Here is a 24,532-nt window from a genome sequence, read left to right as displayed (position 1 = left end):
CAGTCTCTGGCCCTCTGTCTGAAACGCTTGGTTTAAGCTGTCTGACTTCAATGTAAACGCCCATTGTTGTGATTGGCTAACATCGTGCAGCCCTTCCAATACAGCCACGCTGATATGAGCCAAAAACGCATACAATCAATGATGAAATCTTCTAAATACACAAACGTAATACAATCCATGGTGATGTTGGGTGCTACAATTGGCTTCAACAGGCCAAAGATGAGATGTTGGTCTTCACCAGGGCGACATTATTTTTAGATTTATTACTTGACATCACATCTTTTTAAAGTGGTGCGAGATGCATGATAACGATCAAAACTTATCAAAATTTTTATGTAGAAAAACATTTAAATCCAGATAAGCACATGAAGTTGTTCTGTTTAAGTCGACTTTGGATGAATCCCCCATGACAGGCCCCATCTCTTTCCTCTTCACCTGTGTAACTGACTGAGCACCAGTGGGTTGGGCCAAGGGTGCAATGACGAAAAATAGGCATTGATGTCTTGCTCAAGAGGCAGTCATATGCAGATGTATTTGGTTCTTGTGATGTCACAAGTCCCACAAATTACAAACAAGCTGTTTTTGTAGCTAGGTTTAAATAAATGCTTTTTCTTTTGAGGAAGTTTTCTGTTCTGAAAATTGCAGTATGTTTTTATAGTACAATGACATCTTATATATAAGGCAAATTTGATTCCTCATGTCTTGACCCCTTTAAGTGATAATGGGGTGACAGTTATTTATTACATGGTCCACTGATGGTTTTTATTTATTTATAAAAAAAATATGTTCTTTCCCCAGGCATTGGAAAGCATTTCAGATTCGGAAGTCAAGAAGATGCTCATGAATTTTTGAGGTACACAGTGGATGCTATGCAAAAGTCCTGCCTGCCTGGAAACAAGTGAGTCTAACAGTTCAGGGCTTGACAATAAGGACTGCCCGATGGCCCGGGGCCAGTTTGAGAAAGATTCGGGGCAGTTGCTAGAACTGTTACTTGCCTGATCGGGCCAGTGCTGCATTTATAACATTAGTGCAAGTAAACAAAAAGCGAGAGAGCACAGAAATTACACGGAGCAAACAAAGTATTCTAACCGAAGAGCAAGTGCGAGTATATTTATCGCAAATGCATAATTTACTGTTTGCGCCGAGGCACAGTCGTGTGCACGCACAATATCGCGCAGACTCTGAGCGCACTCTCCTAGCACTGTCCTCGCTCTTTTCCAAGTGTCTTAGCAGCAGCTATTAGCAATGTGTAGAAAATAGCAGGAAAAAAACACAATGAATTTTGTAGTGGGTTTTAACGTCTTGTGCAACATTTTAAGTATCCCCACACATTCTGTTTTCACAGTGCGTGAAATCCCCACATTTTTCATTTTTACATGTTGGTGAAAAAGTAGTAATCCACACATTGGAACACAAGAAATCAACAGTTTCTTTCTATAGGACTGAAAATCCATGTCTCTCCGTGCATAATGTCTCATCATCATCTCTTTCTGTGCAGCAGAGTCTGTTTAATGTGCATGTGCTCTCGTAAAGGGACAGTGCGCTAGTTTTATTCCCACTGAACAAAAACAAACACATTTTCTCATTAATTCGCCTTTAGAGATGAAGCACCGAATTGAGATGTAATAAACTTTGTTAAACCCCAGTTATACACGTGTCTGGAAATCACAAGCTGCTCAATATCCAAAATGTAAGTATACATTTAATTAGGTAATGTTTCAAAACGTAAACATTAGTTCAACATGATAATGCTGTTTGATATTAAAAGAAGCAAGATCACTCTGGCTATAAGGATATTATTATCACAGCTGTTCAGCTGCAGGGTGAAGATGAATATTTGAAACAGTCTACTTCATATAATCCTCATAAAACACCTGTTACATGTCTCATTTCTGGACCATACAGGTATTTTTGTTTTATGTATATCAGTAAGTGTTGGTCTTGTTTGGGTTGTTAGGCCTAATATCTACCTACTGTATATTACACATCTCAACCGATTTAGTAGCAAGTCTGTTCTCTCAGCCAATAATTACATTTTTAACTTTGTGACTAAATCTTTGATCCTTCTTGTGAAAACTTGACCGAAAACCCATCATCTCCTCCACAGAACTCTTGGCTTAAAAGCACATGTGTAAATGGCAGGACGACTGAGGTTAATATTATTTATTTATGAATTTATATCTGTAAAGCGCATGTATGGGATTACATAAGGCATAAATCATATCTTGCAAATTATAAATGTGAACACATTTTGGGGGACATTTGTATTTATTTTTTTTTCTCCCCAATTTGGAATGCCCAATTCACAAGTCCTTGTGGTGGCGTAATGACTTGACTCAATCTGTAAACTCTATAGACTAGACCGGTTGGGCCAGTAAAAATCTGAAGCACTGGCCCAACTGGTCTAGTAGAGAAAATCCTTAGTGTTAAGCCCTGAAGTTCATATATGTTTGCCAGTTTATAAGCAAATTAAGGCATGAAAAATATATTTCCTGATTCATCTATGCATTGACTTTTGAAATTTTCAGTGTTTTAAAAATGTTTACTCACTCTTTTAAGAACACGACTAATATTTATGACAGAGGCTGTTAAAATCAAACACTTTGTTGTCTGCATAATTGTATCCAGGTTAATAGATTAATATTTTATTTTGTTAGACTGGACAGGCAAACGCAAGCAACCACATTTGTACATCAGATATTTGGAGGTTATCTGAGATCCAGAGGTTGGTCATATATTTCTCATCTGTTCTTTCTGAATTCTGCATATTCTAACAATAGACATTTATATGTTAATTTTGGTGTCTAAAGCTCTGCCATATTACATGCATGTTTTTTTTAGAATTTGATTGAATGTGATTAAATGCTAAATCTGTGTGTCAGATTTCTGCTGTTGGTACAGTTGTTAATGCACATGTCTTTTTTACAGTCAAATGTTTGAATTGCAAAGCAGTCTCTGACTCATTTGACCCTTATCTGGACATTTCACTGGAGATTAAGGTAATGGAAACTTAATAAATTAATTGCCTTAAAAGATGAAGCAATAAACATGTTCAGAGCTCATAGATTGGTTTAGACTGTTTTTATCATTAAATTGAACCATTGTTCTATTTGTATGTATTTGCAGACCGCTCAGACACTTACTAAGGCATTCGAGCAATTTGTTAAGCCTGAGCAACTTGATGGTGATAACGCTTACAAATGCTTCAAGTAAGTTTTTCTCTGCATATTAACACCATTCTCCTGCATTTCCCACTCTTGAAAAGAGGGCCTTTTTACAGTTTACAACCTGTCTTAAAACGTTTTTAATCATTGGAATAATGCACCAAAATGGGTGACAGGTTTTGTGCCCTCCATTTCACTTTCCATTAAGCTGATAGTTATCTATTTGTCTTGGCAGATGTAAGAAAATGGTTACTGCCTCAAAGAGATTCACCATACATCGGAGTTCTAATGTTCTCACTGTCTCTCTAAAGCGGTTCGCCAACTTCAACGGAGGAAAAATTACAAAGGTAGTGTGTCATAAATGTTTAGCAGTTCATTCTGTAATCGCTTGCTATGAACCTGGATAAACTTGTGTAACCAGATCCATCACAATGAGATGTCACCATAATGCAGGATAGTTATTAAAACTAAGGCTTGTAACAGGTTAAAATAATAGAGTAATTAAATTTATTTATATATATATATATATATACACACACAGTGGATATAAAAAGTCTACACACCCCTGTTAAAATGCCAGGTTTTTGTGATGTAAAACTTTTTCCACCTTTAATGTGACCTATAACGTGAACAATTCAATGAAAAACAAACTGAAATCTTTGAGGGGGAAAAATAAAACAAACTCACAATAACCTGGTTGCATAAGTGTGCACACCCTTAAACTAATACTTTGTTGAAGCACCTTTCGATTTTATTACAGCACTCAGTCTTTTTGGGTAGGAGTCTATTAGCATGGTACATCTTGACGTGGCAATATTTGCCCACTCTTCTTTGCAAAAGCGCTCTAAATCTGTCAGCTTGTGAGGACATCTCCTGTGCACAGCCCTCTTCAGATCACCCCGCAGATGTTCAATTGGATTCAGGTCTGGGCTCTGGCTGGGCCATTCCAAAACGTTAATCTTCTGGTGAAGCCATGTTTTTGTGACATGCCACCCTACAACATAGCCCATTCATATGAAGAATACGGAGATTGTTGTCACATGTAGCACACAGCCTGCCAGTACTTGCCAAAAATTCCTGCAGTTCCTTTAATGTTGCTGTAGGCCTCTTGGAAGCCTCCCTGACTAGTTTTCTTCTCGTCTTTTCATCAATTTTGGAGGGATGTCCAGTTCTTGGTAATATCTCTGTGCCCTATTTTATCCACTTGATGATGACTGTGTTCCATGGTATAGCTAATGCTTTGGAAATTCTTTTGTACCCTTCTCCTGACTGATATCTTTCAACAATGAGATCCCTCTGATGCTTTGGAAGCTCTCTGCAGACCATGGCTTTTGCTCTGAGATGCAACTAAGAAAATGTCAGGAAAATCCTACTAGAACAGCTGAACTTTATTTGTGATTAATCAGTCACTTTGAATGATGGCAGGTGTGTAATTACTTCTATTTAACATGAGTTTGAATGTGATTGGTTAATTCTGAACACCGCCACATCCCCAGTTATAAGGGGGTGTGCACACTTGTGCAACCAGGTTATTGTAAGATTTTTCATTTTCATTTTTCCCCCACCAAGATTTCAGTTTGTTTTTCAATTGAATTGTTCACATTATAGGTCACATTAAAAGTGGAAAAATTTCTGACATGATTTATCTGTCTCATTCTTTTACATCACAAAAACCTGGCATTTTAACGGGGGTGTAGACTTTTTATAGCAACTGTACATACATATATATATATATATATATATATATATATATATATATATGTGTGTGTGTGTATTTGTTTGAAAAGATATATTTTTTTCAAAATGCAGAGTATTCAGTTTTAAAAGGACATGAAACCCCAAAACATACTCTAGTGGCCAAACGTTTGGAATAATGTACATATTTTGCTGTTTCGGAAGGAAATTGGTACTTTAATTCAAAGTGGCATTCAACTGATCACAAAGTATATTCAGGACATTACTGATGTAAAAAAACCAGCACCATCATTATTTGAAAAAGTAATTTTTGATCAAATCTAGACAGGCCCCATTTCCAGCAGCCATCACTCCAACACCTTATCCTTGAGTAATCATGTTAAATTGATAATTTGGTACTAGAAAATCACTTGCCATAATATCAATCACAGTAGAAAGCTATTTGGTTCATTATATGAAGCTTAACATTGTCTTTGTGTTTGTTTTGAGTTGTCACAGTAAGCAATAGACTGGCATGTCCTTAGGTCAATATTTGGTCAAAAATGGCAAAAAAGAAAAAGTTTTCTCTAGAAACTCGTCAGTCAATCATTGTTTTGAGGAATGAATGCTGTATAACGCGTGAAATTGCCAAAAAACTAAAGATTTCATACAAAGGTGTACACTACAGTCTTCAAAGACAAAGGACAAAAAGAGATGTGGCAGGGCAGATGTACAACTAAACAAGAGGATAAGTACATCAGAGTCTCTAGTTTGAGAAATAGACGCCTCACATGTCCTCAGCTGACAGCTTCATTTAATTCTACTCGCTCAACACCGGTTTCATGTACAACAGTAAAGAGAAGACTCAGGGCTGCAGGCCTTGTGGGAAGAACTGCAAAGAAAAAAACACTTTTGAAACAGAAACAAAAAGAAAAGGTTTGAGTGGGCAAAGAAACACAGACATTGGACTACAGATAATTGGAAAAGAGTGTTATGGATCTTAATCCCATTGAGCTTTTGTGGGATCAGTTAGACTGTAATGTGCCTGAGAAGTACCCGACAAGACAGCCACATCTATGGCAGCTAGAGGAAGTGTGGGGTGAAATGTCACCTGACTATCTGGACAAACTGACAGCTAGAATGCCAAAGGTCTGCAAAGCTTTAATTGCTGCATGTGGAGGATTTTTTATTGAGAACTCTTTGAAGTAGTTTAAGAAATTCTGAATATTTTTTTCAGATTGTACTAGTAACGTTTCACATTATTAATGTCCCGACTATGCATTGTGATCAGTTGAAGTCCACATTGGTGAATAAAAGTACCAATTTCGTTCCATAAGAGCAAAATTTGTACATTATTCCAAACTTTTGGCCGCCAGTGTATGTTTTGATCTGTTAAGAGTTATGTACACATTGCACAGCACTGAAAACAATTATATCACTTAGTTTAATACTAAGTGGTAAGTGGTTAATTTTTCATTTTCTTAAGCAATTTCGTTTTTCCGGTTTATAAAACGAAAGTTGAAGCAATGTCTCAAAATGTGAGCTATATGTGTAAATTCTGAGATGTTATTGGTTAGAGAGTACGCATTAGATTCTGAGCGTTTCTCCACATTATTCATGGGAAGGAATGCTTCCATCCAATCACTGCACTGCCTTATGCATGACATTGCATTACAGTGGAGAATTCACTCACGGACAAGACAGCGTTTCCGGCCAGTGAAAGTTCAACAGCACTTTCGGAACAGATATGAGAGGGGCTTTTGCTCTAAACACCGTGGTAAGATCGAAATCACTTGTCAGAAGGGACTGCAGACCATAACCGGAACAGAGCCAGCATGTTTCTTGGCTGCAGTTCTGCTACTCTAGTGCTCCAAACAATGAAGCAGCTGTTTGTTAATATGTACATTTTCCATCGCCTCTTCTACATACGTCTGATCATGGACAGGATAACACAACAGCTTTTTCAAAAACAGAAGTCAATGATGAAAACCAAAAACTCAAAGTCATTCTTTTTGGTTATGGTGCAAAAGTTACCGTGATTTAGACCTACAGGGTTTACCGGCATTCTGCTGTCAAGACAATAAAGTTAAAATACTGGATAACTTTACAAGACAAGGTTAGTAAGTGATTTAATCACACAAGAGTCATGTAAATATGTAGTATGTTTAAAGGAATTGTTCACCCCAAAATGAAAATTCTCTCATCATTTACTCACCCTCATGCCATCCCAGATTTGTATGATTTCCTTACATCTGCATTACACACAGATTTATAGAAGAATATTTCAGCTCTGTAGGTCCATACAATGCAGGTGAATGTCTTCTGAAACAATATGATAGTTTTGGGTGAGAAACAGATCAGTATTTAAGTTTTTTATTCTATAAATCTTTACCTTTGACCAGCCCTGACCTGGCGTTATGCACTCAGAATGCAAATTGCCAAAAAAAAACAAAAGGAATAAGAATGTGAAAAAGGACTTAAATATTTATCTGTTTCCCACTCATGTAGCACACAGCCTTTACTTGCCAAAAATTGCAGTTCCTTTAATGTTGCAGTAGGCTTCTTTGAAGCCTCCCTGACCATATTGCTTCTGAAGATATTAATTTAACCATTGTAGTCGTATGGATTACTTTTATGCTGCCTTTATGTGATTTGGATAGTCAAAGTTCTGGTCAGTATTCACTTGCATTGTATGGACTTACAGAGCCAAGTTATTCTTCTAAATATCTTAATTTGTGTTCTGCAGAATAAAGAAAGTCTTTCACTTCTGGGATGAAATGAGTAAATGATGAAAGAATTGTCATTTTTGTGTGAACTTTCCCTTTAAGTATTGTGTCTATGCCTTTGAAAGTGTGTAATTAAATATTTTGTGTATTTGACCCGTTTACTTTGACTATATGTGCCTTACTGAATGCAGTCGTAAGTATTTTCTGTTGTAATCAACATTATGCCACAAATGCTGTCTATAAAGTTTAAAATTCCTTGTAAAAATTTATATCTATTAATTTACGTTAAACCTCAAAGCAGTTCTTGTTTTGGTGGCTACTAAAGTTCTGTTCTCATTGCATTTATAAAAGTTTGAACATATCCAAATCTTTGATTTGCAAACTGTTCTATCATCTTTACTCTTCACACGATCACACTTTTGTGCTGAGTTTTGTTCACACCGGAATTGTTTTGCTTTTGTTTCCATTTACATGTTGATGTTCAGCCATCTCTGTCGAGAGTGTATTGTGAGCTTAGAAAGTGAGTTTGTGCTTGACCCCCCCCCCCCCACCCACACACAACCCTGTCACCTTTCTACATGTTTTTACACTAATTTCATGAGCCTTTTTTCTGTTCTTTTTTCTTTCTGTCTTTTTTATTTTAAGTCTGAGGGGTGTATGGTGGGCGGGGGGGTCATTACACTTTATTGCAAGTATTTGAAATCTACATTTTCAGCTTTGGGCTTTCCTTTTTCACAGGATGTGAGATATACCGAGTATTTAAATTTGCGCCCGTTCATGTCCCAGTCTCATGGGGAGCCGAAAATCTATACTCTGTATGCTGTGCTGGTTCATTCTGGCTTTAGTTGCCATGCTGGGCACTACTACTGCTATGTAAAGGTAAGTCATCTTGTACAGATCTGCAGCCTGTTTTATCATAAGGTTGCAACCTGATTATGTGTTTGCCACAATCCTGTATTTTAGGCAAGCAATGGACAGTGGTATCAGATGAACGATTCATCTGTATCTCTCAGCGATATAAGAACAGTGCTTAATCAGCAAGCGTACTTGCTGTTCTACATCAGGTAAAGGTCTAAATTAAATTCTCAAGACATGAATCAAGACTGTATTGCTGGCTCTAATCCTAAATGTTTCTGAAAAGTCTCATCATAATTTGCCCATTTTATATGTAGTTCACCTGACTTGAAAAATGGAAGTGACTATTACCAGAAGAACCATACTCCTGGCCAGTCATCTCCACGACCATCCATTCCACTCAAGATGAATGGGCCTCAGTACACCTCGACATCCTTCATTGGCCCACAACTACCACCTCATATGATGAAGGTACTGCAAAAGAACAACACATTTTCGAATCACTGTAGAATAGGATACTATTTGGGTAAGGGATTTTCTTCATATGCTCACTCTACTTTGTAGAACTCGTCATACGTCAACGGGAATGGTATTCTTTTGAAGAACCATAGTGGCTCAAAGCCCAACAGATGCTTTTATGGTGTGACCAAAGCAGGCTCTGCCCTGTCCCATCCATCCTCTTCTGCATCCTCATCCTCTTCCACATCTCTGTCCAACAAGCTTGTTCGACCCATGGGCATTCCTGACTCATCCAAGAGGCCGAAGTTGACATTTCTCATTGGTCAGGGCAAGCCTGTGAGGTCTACTCAGACCCAGTCAAGCCCTAATTGTTCTTCATCTTCAGCCTCTCACTCTCAACCCACCTCCTCCAGCACCTCAACAAATACCTCAGGTTTCCCACAGGCCAAGCAACTCAATGGAACTCCCATCAATCACACTGCAGCTGCTTTCCTGGTTCCTTATGGTCAGGAATCCTCTGAGGAATCTGACCAAGAGGCTGGAACCTTGGAAAATGGAACTACTAAACCTCATCTTGCTCCCAAAATGCAGTCCCACATTTCCACTTCACTGCCTCTGCCTACCTCTAAAACAAACGGATCAAATGGCTTTCCAGAGCTGCATGTGAGTGAAAATGGATCAGGATCTCCTAAAAAATCTCAGAATGGCCATACCAAAGCCAATGGTTTTAATCACACCGAGAAGGTACATCATTTTAAAAACAGACCTTACTTACTGTTGGTGGTATCTTCATGTCATGTATTAAGATGTTTAAATTTGTTAGGCTGATTCGAGACTGAATCAGTTAGATTGTTTGTACTGGTAATTGTTTTGTCAAGTAAATGTATATTTGTTCTGCATTCATCAGGTTACATGTGCGCCACATTATTCATCTCAAACTACTAATCTGTCTAATAGTTTGGACGTGGAGTTCAACCTCAAGCCTGGATTCAGTGAATCAAGGTTAGATGCTCAATAACCATATTTTTGCAACTTTTTCAGGTTTCAGATCAAATAACATTTCTCTGGTTCTGTTCATTCATCTAACAGCTCCAAACCACCAAGTACAGATGGCCAACATTCTTCACCCCCAAGCAAAAAGACAAACCGGGACTCTTTAACAAAGTCTGCTACACATGTACAGTCTGCACCTTCGTCTAATGGCTCTTTGGTCGCTAAGACTACCAACAGTGACCTTCATGTCCTTGCAGCCTCAAAGGTTGAGTCGACTCAGAGCCATGCCACCCATGCAGTGGTTGGCATGCCAGACTTTCAGGCCAACCATAGTCTGAGCTTCTATGCAGGTGATGGTCACACAAGTCCACATAGGTTAAAGGAGAGACAGTGGTGCAATGAAGGGGAAGGCAGAGACTCAAAACCATCACACACATGCAAGTTTGTCTCTGGGGATGGAAGGAGACAAGATGAGTACCGGAATAGGTCTTTAGAACAACCACTCTTTTCTTCTACCCTGAAGGACAGGGACAGGGACCGGTACAGGCACCATAGGGAAAATTATGAAAAAAACAGGCACCACTATGGGCACAGTGGACACAGCCATCGACTGGAAGGAGAGTGTCGTCCCGGCAGGGAGTGCTCCACCAGTAGAGATCATTTTCACCGAGATCGTGATGGCGAGCGACACTGGGACCGATTCACACATCACCGTCGAGAGCACCACCACTCCCGAAGAAGGTCCAAAGAGGAACATGTTTGGAGTAGAGAGTGGGATAATCGGGATTGGAGATTTGCAAGTGGATATGACACTCATCGTCCCTCTGGACACAATAACAGGAATGGCTTCTCCAGCCACTGCCATCGTGGGGGGGAAAGTGGCCGTGGAAGAGAAATCCATACTGTTCATGAGAAAAGCTCGAGAGGTAAATCCTCATTTCCAATGCTGCCTGAACGTTACAAGAGGAAACACAGCCTTTCAGTTGGCTCGAAAGTAAGCTCAGATGATTGCCGGGCCAAGAAACCCAAGAAGAAAAAGAAAAACAAAGATAAACACAGGTGAGTAATATGTTTTATTTGAGGTTTATAGACAAAAACCATTGGATCTTTGTTGGAAGTTTGCCCACATGACAGTTAATTTTACTAACTTGTGATAGATACATCTTCAGTCTGTATGTACTAGCGTTTGCAGATATTTTACAATGATATTTCAATTGCATTATGTCTTTCTATTGCATTGCCTTTTCATAAAACAAATGATGCTTAGGAGCCAGTTCTTTTAATGACAGAAAAAAAAGCAGAATTATTTATAAAACACATTCTGTGTATTTACTTAAAGGTGCTAAATGTAAGATTCACAACAAGCATTTGAAATGGGTAATATTGGAGAGTTGTCTGCCCCACCCCAGACCTGAAACTCATGCGTGTTGCCAGAATGTTGACATGCAAATTAGCCATCTCAGCATCCATTATAAAGAATTTCTGGGCTTTAAGCTGTCTCCATTTTCCAAAGGCATTGTGGTTTTAAAGGGATGGCGAGGCTTTTTAGGTCGGGTGGAATCTATAATCTCTGATCCAGTTCATTTGCTGGCTCCATGGCTGGAGCACGCAGTGTTGTTTGCCTGCAAACTTGTTCAAATCTGGAAACCCGGCGGTGTCTAAATACTATTGGGCAGTGGGCGGGATCACACAGGCCAAAACATAAACAGAAATTCCTGCCTGGATTGGAAACTTTAAAGTAGAATATACTGTCTGTAGCATTGTTATCGGAGAAGCCAGTATTTCAACTTGGCATGTTTCCTAATTTGTTAATGATATATTATGGTCATTATATGATTTAGTACAGTAAATATATTACATATAGCACCTTTAAATACATACTGAGTATTGAATAGTAATGAATTAGCCTACATTAGGAGTTACTAGATAGGTAAAGTTTATCAAGACAGACTTTGATGTTGGCTTGACAAAGCATTGTGGGAAAGTTTAAACCACAGTAGTTTTTAAGTTTGATAGTTATACAGACATTACAGAAAGGCAAACATCCAGCCAGCCAGGTAGCTATCAGAAAACCGGTCAAATAGATAGATTAAGGAAGGGATAATCCATGGCTAGGTTTGTGATAAACGATTTTAAATGCACGACGTGGCGGTGAAGAACCTCCATGTAAAACAAGCTGAATTCCATTATATTAGCAATGCTGATGAAAGTGGTTTGGGAATGTTTTCTGTTAATATAGCTCACTCTGCTTGCTCTGTAATGTTATGTTGCTAGGGTTACAAACAGCACATTAATATCAAATGGTGATTCAAATTGACCTGAACTACCTGTGTAGTCAATGGTTTGAACTGCATGCATTCCAGCCATTCAGAATCGAGTATTCGAACAGACCATGGTATAAAGCATATTAAAGGCCTTGTGTGTGTGTGTGTGTGTGTGTGTGTGTGTGTGTGTGTGTGTGTGTGTGTGTGTGTGTGTGTGTGTGTGTGTGTGTGTGTGTGTGTGTGTGTTTTTTTTTTTTTAAAGTGTGATCAAACTTGAAATCATGATTGCCAAGGAGAATGCAAATGTCAAGATTTAAGAGTGAAAAAGGAGTTACATGTATCTTATCGGTTTTGTCTATGAACACACATTACACGGACACATCAAACTAACTCAACATGTAGTGAAAAAATCACTACATTGCTCAGTCTGAAAACTGAACATTTACCTGCCATTTGCTAGTCAGACAATTTTAGTTGAATAGTCGGAAATTTGGTCAGATATGCAAGTAATTTACCTGCATTGAATAAGGGTGTGCATCGAGTTAAAGATCAGTCATGAGATTTTTATTTGAAAAACTATATTTTTACCCAGCCCTTGCTTAAAATATGCACATATCTGTGTAGTGTGTCTGTGGCAAGATGTTACCAGTGACCTAATTGAACATTGTGACTTTCCATCTGTAGACACTCAGAGAAGAACCCATCAGAGTGGAACTGTGATAGCATTTCGAAAAAACATAAAAAGAAGAAGAAAAAGAAGAGGAGGTGGGACAAGGAGAGGTCTGAGAGAGACTTCACTCAGAGGCATGAAGAGCATGATTCTACAGCTAGGAATGGTACAGAGCGAGGAAGTCACCACCACAGCTCTGCGTCTCTTCAGCGTGTCAACCGAGATAACTTGGATGACCAGAAACTCAATGGACATAAAGGTACATAGGCCCAGTCTGGTATTAACATAAATGTGATCCAATCCTTCAAACCACATCCAGAGATTAATGTAACCACAAAGCATTTGTTGTCTTAACACACGACAGTGAACGAACGCCTACTCGTGTAACACAGTCATTGTGTCAAGAACTAGTGTTTAAAACTTTGTTGGTTATGGTTTAAAAGAAACTCTCACAGAAAAATTGGAAAAACTGATATATGCACAATACTTCACAGGATGTCTTCAGTTTGCCTGACATCAACAAACAGTCACACATTATGTGAGTTCAGTCAATACAGTTTTAAACCTATAAAATGGTTAACATTCTGAAAAACCAAGCGTAATAATCAAGAGTAATATTAAAAATGGCGCATGCTGTTGTTGTTGTTCCCTTATGACTCAGTACACTTAACATTGTGTTGATTAATGCATATGGGGAGTGCCTTCTTAAATGACCTAGTTTAAACCTCTACAATAACGGCAATTTTCTTATATTGCTATGGTGTTTGAGCCCCGCCTGTTTTGGCACGAAGCTGTCCGCTATAAAAGCAGGTGCGAAAACACCATTTTCTCAGAATTTCTTCCTTCAAGACAGCGATTCATCTCTTGTTTAGAAGCCCTCTACCCTTCGCCGTTGACTACATTATCAGTGGGTGGAATCTTCATGGCAACATGAATACTCTCCGCTCCCCTGCAGTGCTCTGCCTTGCCGCTTTCCTCTTCACTTGTGAATGGGCCTCCGCATCCTGATTCTCCGCAGTGCTTCGGCAGGAGTTGTGTATCCTTATTAGCAATTGTATATTATGTGTATATATATATATATATATATATATATATCTCATACATCCATATCATACATACATCTTTCCAAGCCATTTTTTGCCGCAGTGGCTGGAAAAGCATACTCAGCTGATCAGCACTCCACCATTGTGTGGAGAGTCTCATGCCAAGCTCCTCAAGCAAATGGACGAGCAAGGCTTTGATCCAGAGGCATTCAAAGAGCTCCACGCTGCTACAGACATAGCGCCGCATGCCACGAAAGTCACTGCACTGGCCATCGGCAAGTCAGTGGGCAATCTGGTATCTGGATCAACAAGTATGGCTTACCCTCACAGAAATTAGTAATAAGGAAAAAGCCTCTCTGTTTGGATGGTCTGGTGGCTCTGTGAATAAATTTGCTGAGCGTAACGTCACGACTCAACAGAAATCATAGGCTATGAAACAGTTTATGCCAAAATGGAGTACATCACAGCCAGTTAGCCCTCGCACTGTTTCAAGCCAGCGTCCGACAAAAAGCCCCATACCTGCTGCCTCAGCACCGGCACCTGCTGCCGCCGAGCAACTGGTGAGGCCACGCAAGCCATGGTCCAAACGAAGTAGCCGTATCGGCGCAAACCCTGCACAGAAGGGAACCCCCCCCCCACCCGGAATGCAGAGCCTGCGGTTGCCTCCGGGACGGTGCTGAAGAATGCTTGATTGGAGACACAAAACACTGTTCCCTATCTCCCCACTGCTGTTTGTTTGGAAAGGAATATTGCTGTTAAATGCAAAAAATAATACAGCACTCGTTGCAAATGCACGAGATGCTCATGCATTCTCAATAAAGAGCCCCTTTCCTCTTCAAAGCCCACATATTATGCGCAACCACTTTCCTATGGTGAGCGGCACATTATATCATACGGTGAGCAAACCAAATTGCCCTCTGTCCCGTTATGAGGATGTGTGGTAAGGCCTAATGGGTATTTCAGAATGGGTGCAAAAATGATCGAACATGTTTATACTATCCAATTTTCATGCTGGCCACCCCGTTTCAATGGCGTTCTGTCTTCCACAGTTTCGTCCGAAGACATGCCATTGTTACGAGCCGAAATACACAATCTCCTTGTGAAAAGGGTGATTAAGGTTGTGCCAAATTGTCAAGGCAAAAAGGGTGTTACAGCCGTTATATTCTTGTCCCAATGAAAGATGATGGGCTTCAGGCCAATCCTGAATCTGAGACATTTGGATTGCACACTCACAAAGCGCCCGTTCAAAATGATTACTCAGAAGCGGATCCTATCGCATGGACACCTACACGATTGGTTTGCATTGATAGATACTTTGGACAGACTCTGGCTACTCGCACATTCACAAAGTGCTTTGATGCGGTTCTCACCCCTCTGTCTGTCTCATTTCAAACTGGGGAGAACACTTCCACTGAAGCTGTTTCAAAAAGCTAAGTTTGTCAGTGGCATCTCTTACTCATGAGACTTCTTCAGTGCTTGCTCAAGCGACATGTGACACGACATGCTTGGCACCATATGTGCATCACTATATCCCGCCACAGTATAGCTGCTTTAACACCTTGGACAGCTCCTACCTTGTACCAGTGAGGTGTCATGGTGGGGCAGATTGTCATGTGGAAAGTGGTGACTGCGGATGCTTCCAACACAGGTTGGGGGGCGGTGTGCGATTGACACCAGACTTTTGGCACCTGGACAGGTGCGAAGAAAGGGTGGCACATCAACTGCCTAGAACTATCAGCTTTATTCCTAGCCTTAAAGGATTTTCAGTCAGAAATGGTGAACTGCCATGTCCTGGTTAACTCAGACAACATGACATTTCTGGCATATTTAAACCGCCATGGTGGAATTCATTTACCACCACTGCTGAGGCTGACACGTCACCACCTCCTGTGGAGCGAGCATAGTCTCCTCTACCTGAGCGCAACATGTCCCAGGCCACCTAAATTACAGCGCGGACCTATTGTCACGCCAAGGGGTGATACCGTGCGAATGGAGACTTCACCGTCAAACTGTAAAGTAGAAGCAAAGCAGAAATCTATCTATTTGCCTCAGTGGGGAACACCCACTGTCCCCTCTGGTACTCGAAGTCCCACGCCCCACTGGGAGCAGACGCAATTGCCCACAAATGGCCAGCGAAATGCAAATATTTATTTTCCCCCAGTGTGCTTGATTCACTCTGTCATATGCAAAGTCCGAGAGGACAAGGAAATGATTCTATTCAGCCTTGGTTTCCGGAAATGATATATATGCTGTACAACTCGCCATGGGAAATACCACTGAGGAGGGATCTCCTCTCTCAGGCGCAAGGCACAATCTGGCATGATTTATTATTCATAAAGTTCCTTAAAGGAACAAGATGATTTTCCATTTAATTTGGATGAGGAATAAACATTGCATTTGTTATGCCCTGTGCGGGCGCTACACGCATACGTTGAGCATACCCGCCAGTTCAGACTGTCTGATCAGTTCTTTGTATGCTATGGAGGATGCACAAAAGGAATGTCCGACTCCAAGCAAAGACTTTCTCAATGCGCTTCACAAGTCCTCTCTGTTTAGAAAACTGATATTTTGTTGGCGAAATATATACTTATGCTCTTCCTTTAAGAACGTAAACGACGTTATTGTAGAGAGGTTTCAACTAGGTTGTGTAAGAAAGCACTCCCCATATGTGTTAATCAATGCAATGTCTTGTTCCCTTCGTCTCAGGGAACCGAGGTTACGTACGTAACAGAGATGTTTTCCATCATTTAAAAAAAACACTTGCACCATCTCTTTGTTTGTGCTGGTGCAAAAACTGGTATGGATAGATTGTTAGTGACTGGAAAAGTTTCCATTTAGAAATGAGATTTTAGACAGTGGGAGTGGTTGACCTCAAATTGCTGTGAAGTTCTTCAAAACCCTCCTCAGACATCCAAAAGTGCGCTTTACTACATTCAAAGAAATGTAACTAATTTTTGTGAAATGTGTTCTACTTTTCAGCTATTGGCCTGAGAAGTTACAGTGAATGTGAACTTGACATCTGTCATACTGGGGTGGAGAAAGATGTGAACTACAAAGGCTGCGAACACGCTACCAGAGTCAACAGCACAAAAGCACTCTCAAATAGAGATAGAGACATGGACAATGCCAACCACAGGATCCTTTCAGATGCTGAAGTGAGTGGGCTCCTCTACATTTTAAGAAATGTAATGTGATGAAGCTGTACAGCTTAAGTTTGACAAAAATGCAGTTTTGCAAGTATTAAAATCTTTGCCAATCTTAATGTACAAGTTAATCATTCAAAGGCATAGGAGTATATAAAGGCTAGAAAACAAGAGAAATGTACTAAAAAATGCCAATAAATGCATGTAACTATATTGCATACATATAACATACATGGAAAAAAATGAAATTCTCTCATCATTAACTCACTTTCATGCCATCCCAGATGTGAATGTCTGTCTTTCTTTCTGCTGAACACAAATTAAGATTTTTAGAAGAATATTTCAGCTCTGAAGCTCCAACAATCGCATAAAGGCATCATAAAAATAATCCACGCAACTCCAGCCTTTTAATATGTCTTCTGAAGCGATGCAATCACTTTGGGTGAGAAACAGATCAATATAGAAATCAGAGAGAAAAAAGGACTTAAATATTGATCTGTTTCTTACCCACACTTAAATCGCTGTTTAAGATTTAACCACTGGAGTCATATGGATTATTTTATGCTGACTTTGTGCTTTTTCAAGCTTCAAAGTTCTGGCCACTTTCCACAAAGGACTTTCATCATTTAGTAAATAAGAAAAGGGCTACATTATTTGTATAATTTTTGTTAGATTTAGTTAACCCAGATTATGAAGTTATTATATTGTCAATATTTCCATGTGATCAATGTAATTACTATCACCGCAGTCAGAATTACACAATCGGAGGATGTGGTCCACTTAAACTAGCTGAAGTTATGATTTATTTCTAAGAAACTGGTTAATTGAATTTGAATGTATTTTAAACAGTGAAAATGCTTGATATCAGTATAGGAGTACTTTCTTTTATTCTCTGCATTTAACCATGATAAATGTTTCATTTTTACATTTCCATAAAATCTACTGAAAAGCTCCCAGCTGATTAGCTCCTTATGAAAGATAACATACTGTACAGTGTACTTCTACAGTCACTGGGCACTTTATTATGAACACTGTGGTTCTAATAATGTGCCTGACGTGGTCTTCTGCTGTTGTAGCCCATCTGCCTCAAGGTTCGACGTGTTGTGCATTCTGAGATGCTGTTCAGTTCACTACAATTGTACAGAGTGATTATCTGAGTTACTGTAGCCTTTCTGTCAGCTCAAACCAGTCTAGCCATTCACCGTTGACCTCTCTCATCAACAAGCCGTTTCCATCTGCAGAACTGCCGCTCACTGGATGTTTAAAAATTCAATAAATTTTTTTATTGTTTTTTAAGACTGTATAACCCCACATGAAGGAGACTGCACCAATGTTGTTTTCTATGTGTAAAGCAAAATGTAAAATAGTATCATATAATTCAGAAAAGTTGTCATGGTTGCATAACTGATAAAATTATGATTTTTTTGTTTTTTACAGGCCATCACAAATCCTCAGAAAAGGGAAAGTGATATTTCCCTTACACCCAAGGTAAGAAAGCTTGTATAAAATATGCAAGAATTTATTGGTGTACACTCTACAAAACAAGCTCACCTCTAATTCCCTCGTGTCCTCTCCCTTTCTTTCAAGACTCTGAAAACCACCCATACAAATATGTGAAAGACAACAACAACAACAACAACATCAAAAAGACCTGACATGGTGTTTAACATTTTTGAACATACTGTGTTTTTACCACAAAACACATTTTAAAGTTGCAGTTTTTTTAAAGCAATGGAATTTTTTAGTACACTGTACAGAAATTAACTTTGATAATTTAAAGAAATTGTATATAAAATTAATATATGCTACTTAAAAAAAGCCTGGAGCTTAACATCAGAATTGCTGCTCATACATAGACTCAGGATTTTTTCACATGTGAAGATGAGACAAGTTCTCCCTTTAAGGATACAAACTTTGGAATTAGAAGAACATTTATATGCTGCATTGGCGGCACAAGACTGCTTGTCTCTTTGCTTCAAGTTATGATGTCACCATTTTCACATATCTGTTGAGAGTACTGTCTCAAATGGAGCATGTGCACTTACATCACAGTTAACCTGGACACACTTGAGGACATAAGATATTTGTTTTGCTGTCTCTTGTACCCCTTTTTTTGGCATCTCACTGTATTATGCTCTTTCTGAAATTCTTCAGTCAAACCTTTTTAGAATGCAAGTTCATTGCATCTTTTGTTATGTTTTCTTGAATCCACTTTGATTTTAGTCAAGATTGAATTTAAGTTGAACTGTTCTATCAGCTGTTTGTTTTTTGGTCCTGTAGCAGGAGTTCAATAGACACTTTCTGTAAAGCCACTCATAGATTATGTTTTCTGGATATGCATTAATGTTTTTTTACCCCAGCAAAAAAAAAACATGGTTATAAATGGTTATATTCATTACCACCTTATTCATTTGACTGTAGTATGTCAAAGTAAATGTATACAGTGTATATATGTTGAGTGAGAGGAAACGGCCTTAATGTCTGAAACTACTATTTTCTCTCACTTTGTTTACAATGAGTTGGAGTGAATGAACATGTATGTGATGATGGGAAGTGTTTGGTTTTGTAAAGGGTTGGGTTTCCTTTTTACGTCTATAGAATGACTTGTGAAATTTCTGTTTTGTGTGAAATATGTTATCCAGCTATTTGAAGGTAAGGTATGAAAAAAATAATGGAAGGTTATGATGGTGAAACAGCCAGCTGTTGATAAAAATAATTGCATTGTTACGGATTTTGGTGATGATTAGCCATCTATTTTTATATCCATGAAAGATGTTAAAATCCTTGATCGAAAATGGGAGAGTCAACCTGCGATAGCTCGATTATAACTGCCCATGTCAATGTCCGACCTGACGGTAAGAAGTCATTGGTTAACAGTGGACAATGTTGCAAGAACATGAGCAATTAGTACAGATTTATGGGAGGATGCTCTGCTTGACTTCAGCACTTCAGTTACAGCAACGAGAGCACTTTTATTGGAGTCACCAGATTTAAAAGTGACCGGCTGAAAGGGGTTGATAAGTTATGCAAGTGTTTGACAATATATATCTCAAGGGTCTTGGAGACAAAAGGAAGGTCGGTTTGAAAAAGGTTCATAATTAGACAATTGGGTTTGGTCAAATGCAGGAAGCCTGATCAAAGACCTCCAACGCACTCACGAGTGGCCTGATTGGGAGAAACTTGAGCAAGCTTCATGTACTTCAGTACAGTTCTGCCCCAAAACATCACTCTGGACTTGGGAAGTTTACACTGGCTACCCGTTAAATCACAGAGCTAATTATTAGACCACGTCTCCTGCTATAAGGCCCCCTCAAAACAGTCCTCCATGTACGCAGATCAAGAAACCACACGAGGGAAGTTTTCACTTTTTATTTTTTTCAGCATAGTTCTTTTATAAAATATAATAATGAACAAAATTAAGAAGTTCTGATATACCTGGAGAGAAAATTCTGTTAATGTTCTCATTCCTCTCAATGCCAGTTGCTCAGCTGGTGCATGCACCACAGGAAGTCGACAGCGCTCAATTACTTGCATTTCTTTTGGCATACATGATCCAAAGCGACTTGCATTGCATTCAAGAATTTGAATAGGTCAGTGCTTGTGGTCATAAGGGGAGGGCCCAAGGTTGACTGACAGAATTAAAGCACCATATCATCGCTGTCTGGTGAAAAACACGTTTTGAATTTTGGTAATTTAGTTGTTTTTACCAAAGACTAAATACACCGAATGACCTCTTCCTACTGTTTGAATTGTGCATCGAAATGACCAATGAAAAGATGATTAATCAGGTTGTCTGTTTAAGTCTTGTAAGATAGTTTACGAGAAAAAAGTGTTTCCATTTTCTCGAAGCGTTTTTTATTTTTTGGAGATTCGTGTTTATCATCAGACAGTGATGATATCAAAGTTCTCACTAGAGTTCCTATAAAAAATGTTGCTTGAAACATTAAGGTCTTTCTGCATTTTTACCTATATGTAAATGTGCCAACCCCCCCCCCTTTATTTATTTTTTTTTTTTAATGAAGAATATAAGTAGAGACTTTTGTTTCCACAAAATAATAAACTTATGTTCAGGTTGGTTTTGTTGTATATCTCTTTATATGGTTCATGTAAACAGGATTTTTGTCATTTGTAAATAAGAAAAGGGCTACATTGTTTGTATAATTTTGTTAGATTTAGTTAACCCAGATTATGAAGTTATTATATTGTCAATATTTCCATGTGATCAATGTAATTACTATCACCGCAGTCAGAATTACACAATCGGAGGATGTGGTCCACTTAAACTAGCTGAAGTTATGATTTATTTCTAAGAAACTGGTTAATTTAATTTGGATGTATTTTAAACAGTGAAAAGGCTTGATAACAGTATAGGAGTACTTTCTTTTACTTAGAAAGGATTAGCTCCTTACTTCTACAGTCACTGGGCACTTTATTATGAACACTGTGGTTCTAATAATGTGCCTGACCTGGTCTTCTGCTGTTGTAGCCCATCTGCCTCAAGGTTTGATGTGTTGTGTATTCTGAGATGCTATTCTGCTCACTACAATTGTACAGTAGTTACAGTAGCCTTTGTCAGCTCTAACCAGTCTGGCCATTCTCCTTTGACCTCTCTCATCAACCAAGTGTTTCCGTCTGCAGAACTGCCACTCACTGGATGTTTTTTGTTTTTGGCACCATTCTGAGTAAATTTTAGAGACTGTGTGTGTGAAAATCCAATTAGATCAGCAGTTACAGAAATACCCAAACCAGCCCATCTGGCACCAACAATCATGCCGAAAATCATGGTCAAAATCACAGAGAGCACATTTTTTCCCCATTGTGATGGATGATGTGAACATCAACTGAAGCTCCTGACCCGTATCTGCATGATTTTATGGACTGCACTGCTGCCACATGATTGGCTGATTAGATAAGTAGGTGTACCTAATAAAGTGCTCAGTGAATGTATTTTCTGTTTATGGAGTTTCAAAAGAATATATACAAAAATAGCAATGGCTTAAGTGATATTTTTTTTGTTATTCAGTAAAAACAAACAAACAAACAATGGATTCAATGAACAGAATAGCAACACTACATAAATACAACAAAATACATTATACCAACAACAATTTAAAAAATATATACAAAAAGGATGCAGAGTTTGTATTAAATTTAAAAGGCATTACATAATAATAGCATAGTGAGGGAACATAAGAAATTTATATGTTTTATTAAGGACCTTAAAAACAAAGTAAATAAAAGGATTTTTTTTTTTTTAACTTTGTGATTATTTTCTGTCTTCCAATTACTGCAATGCAACCTGTCTGGCTGATTTAGATGACTATGAGATGACAACTGAAAATAACAAAATGTAAACTACTAATGCAATTAGTATGCAGTATATTAATAGCACTGAAATCGCCTTTTGTCACATCTGAATTAAAATAAATAAACAACATGTGAATGCAAAGGACCACCATTAGTCTGGTATATTTTACATAATATTTTATATACATTTTAACCTTGAGTCTCATGTAATCATTGTCAGAGCTTAAATCTAGACAAACTAAACGGAAAGGATTTGAGAACATCTCCATATGGCAAACCCTGAACTTTAGTGATTGTTGTAACAAATGTCTCGTAAAGTTCCTACTGTGTGCAGTGGGGGGCGCTACTCACTATATATACTGGATCCACACATGAAATTACGCAGATATTGTAGCACATTTGTATCAGCCATTACTCTTAAAGCAAAGTTATTTTTGGAGAAAGACAAAATCCAAACATAATTGCACCATCAACATCACTTGTACTCTCCACACAGTCCACAATTGTTTTACTGGAGAGTTTTTCAAAGTACATCGTATCCCTTTGATTTTGAAAATCATGTCCTTTACCATTTACTGTGAGAGCTGTTGTCTTTGCAGACATCTCCTGCAGGCTGCAGAGATTCTGTGGAGAGTTTTCATATGAAGAGTGATCTGCAGAACTCAAGTTACAGGACTTGCAGGTATCTCTCATTTTTTAGTGGCCACTCGTCGCTTCCTTGTAGCCAGCATGTCGTAGAAAGGGTCCCTGCTGATGCTTGCCCTGTGGGACAGCAAAAGTGAAAATTAACTGTAAATTCCCACTGAAAAAACAATTTGTATCTAGAAGAATGTTCTCGATCATTCTATAAAACAGGTGCCATTTGAGCCCTTCATATCCAGTATGTGTAAAAATAACTTGGATAACTGATGCCAAATTTCCAGTAATACAAGTTAAGCCCATTTGACTGCATTTGTGGCATAATGTTTACCACAAAAAATATTTCTACTCCTTTTAAAAAAAAAAGGAAAAATGGAGGTTATAGCGAAGCACTTACAATGGAAGTGAATGGAGGCCAATTTTGGAGGGTTTAAAAGCAGAAATGTGAAGTTATAATTTTATAAAAGCTCTTACATTAATACTAATGTTATAACTCATGTATTATTTGAGCTGTAAACTTTAATTTAGGGTTTTATGGATTGTTGGCACTACGCTGTCATGGCGGCTAAGTTGTAAAATTGTAAAAACGGTAAAATAAGCGATTTTATCACACTGAAATAATGTTAACACGTATTGTCTTGTAGCTATAATTTTTGTTTGTTTTATAAAAATATATAATACATTTATATATATATATATATATAATAAAATATTTTTTGTGCTAATCAATATTATTCCACAATAATTGTATTATTGTATTAAACCTGTAATATTCCTTTAATGAAGACAATTTTCTAAAATAAAAATTTATATATCTAAAATGCTAGCATTTATATCCATGTTGTTTCTTGTTTCATGATGAAGATATCTTTTTGGCATGTCTTTCTGACTATATTAACAAATATGCACATTTCAGTAAATACAAAATAGGCCAACATGGGAATAAAAGCTAGCATTTTGTTTTTATTCTCTCTCTATATATTTATATATTTTATTTGACCTAATGTATTACTAAAAAGACTTATGACTAATTAAAAAAACATTATGTGTCAACCGTGTTACCATCATATTTTTACCCTTTTAAAAAATATAAACTATTTCATACATAAAAACTTCTCATGACATCATCATCCTTTCAAGAAGTGTATTTTTCAAGTACAAGCTTTAATGTATTTTCTATTAGATCTTTATCACTTCATCTCATATTTTATTATCGTTGTCAAAAGGAAGCGATCTTAAAATGCCAAATCTGTTATTGTGATTTTGTACAGTCAACAATAGACAAATTAAAAGAAAATTTAAGAAAATTAAAATTAAAATGTTCAGAAATATTAGGTCTTTTTAAGAAGCACCTTAATTTAGTTTCGGATGGCACAATGCAATTTATTAACCCTTAAACACATATACCTGATAAAAGATTTTAAATCTTACAAAAAACGTTCTTTAAAAATCACTTTTTCATAGAATGACCCTTATTTACAAAAACAGTAACAGTATTGTTTTTAATTAGGAGCATTAAGGAATTTTAGGATTCTAAAAACCTATAAATAAAGAGTTACATAGTTTCACTCTTACGTGTGGGGGTGGCCCAGAGT

General features: G+C 38.0%; 2 protein-coding genes across 9 annotated transcripts in view; one reads left to right on the top strand and one right to left on the bottom strand.

Moving 5' to 3' along the window:
* Window positions 1-804: 804 nt before the first annotated feature.
* LOC127627206 (ubiquitin carboxyl-terminal hydrolase 42-like) lies at window positions 805-19,364 on the top strand. Of its 7 annotated transcripts, XM_052103490.1 has the most exons (16): window positions 873-898; window positions 2,108-2,152; window positions 2,658-2,725; window positions 2,929-2,999; window positions 3,127-3,209; window positions 3,400-3,511; window positions 8,303-8,443; window positions 8,528-8,628; window positions 8,737-8,890; window positions 8,984-9,622; window positions 9,786-9,880; window positions 9,968-10,930; window positions 12,820-13,064; window positions 16,828-17,003; window positions 18,429-18,479; window positions 18,579-19,364. In XM_052103490.1, exons 2-16 carry the CDS (start codon window positions 2,136-2,138, stop codon window positions 18,606-18,608), a joined length of 2,946 nt encoding a protein of 981 aa, XP_051959450.1. In that variant the 5' UTR covers window positions 873-898; window positions 2,108-2,135; the 3' UTR covers window positions 18,609-19,364. The 7 variants fall into 7 exon arrangements, with proteins under 7 accessions (XP_051959449.1, XP_051959450.1, XP_051959453.1 ...); XM_052103489.1 differs by lacking the exon at window positions 2,108-2,152 and having other exon boundaries at window positions 805-898; XM_052103493.1 differs by lacking the exons at window positions 873-898; window positions 2,108-2,152; window positions 2,658-2,725; window positions 2,929-2,999 and adding exons at window positions 6,516-6,615; window positions 8,050-8,084 and having other exon boundaries at window positions 3,179-3,209.
* A 150-nt stretch (window positions 19,365-19,514) lies between these two features.
* Window positions 19,515-24,532, bottom strand: part of LOC127627211 (cytohesin-3-like) — a 33,996-nt gene continuing 28,978 nt past the window's right edge. For both annotated transcript variants that reach the window (XM_052103502.1, XM_052103503.1), the window contains one exon: window positions 19,515-23,060. In XM_052103502.1, coding sequence (XP_051959462.1) covers window positions 22,988-23,060 — 73 coding nt within the window. In that variant the 3' untranslated portion in view covers window positions 19,515-22,987. The remainder of the gene's footprint in view (window positions 23,061-24,532) is intronic.

The sequence above is a fragment of the Xyrauchen texanus genome, chromosome 33 (genome assembly GCF_025860055.1).
Source record: "Xyrauchen texanus isolate HMW12.3.18 chromosome 33, RBS_HiC_50CHRs, whole genome shotgun sequence".
Taxonomy (NCBI): domain Eukaryota; kingdom Metazoa; phylum Chordata; class Actinopteri; order Cypriniformes; family Catostomidae; genus Xyrauchen; species Xyrauchen texanus.
The sequence above is the reverse complement of the archived record's forward strand: the minus strand, read 5'-3'. Positions and strand labels throughout refer to the sequence as shown.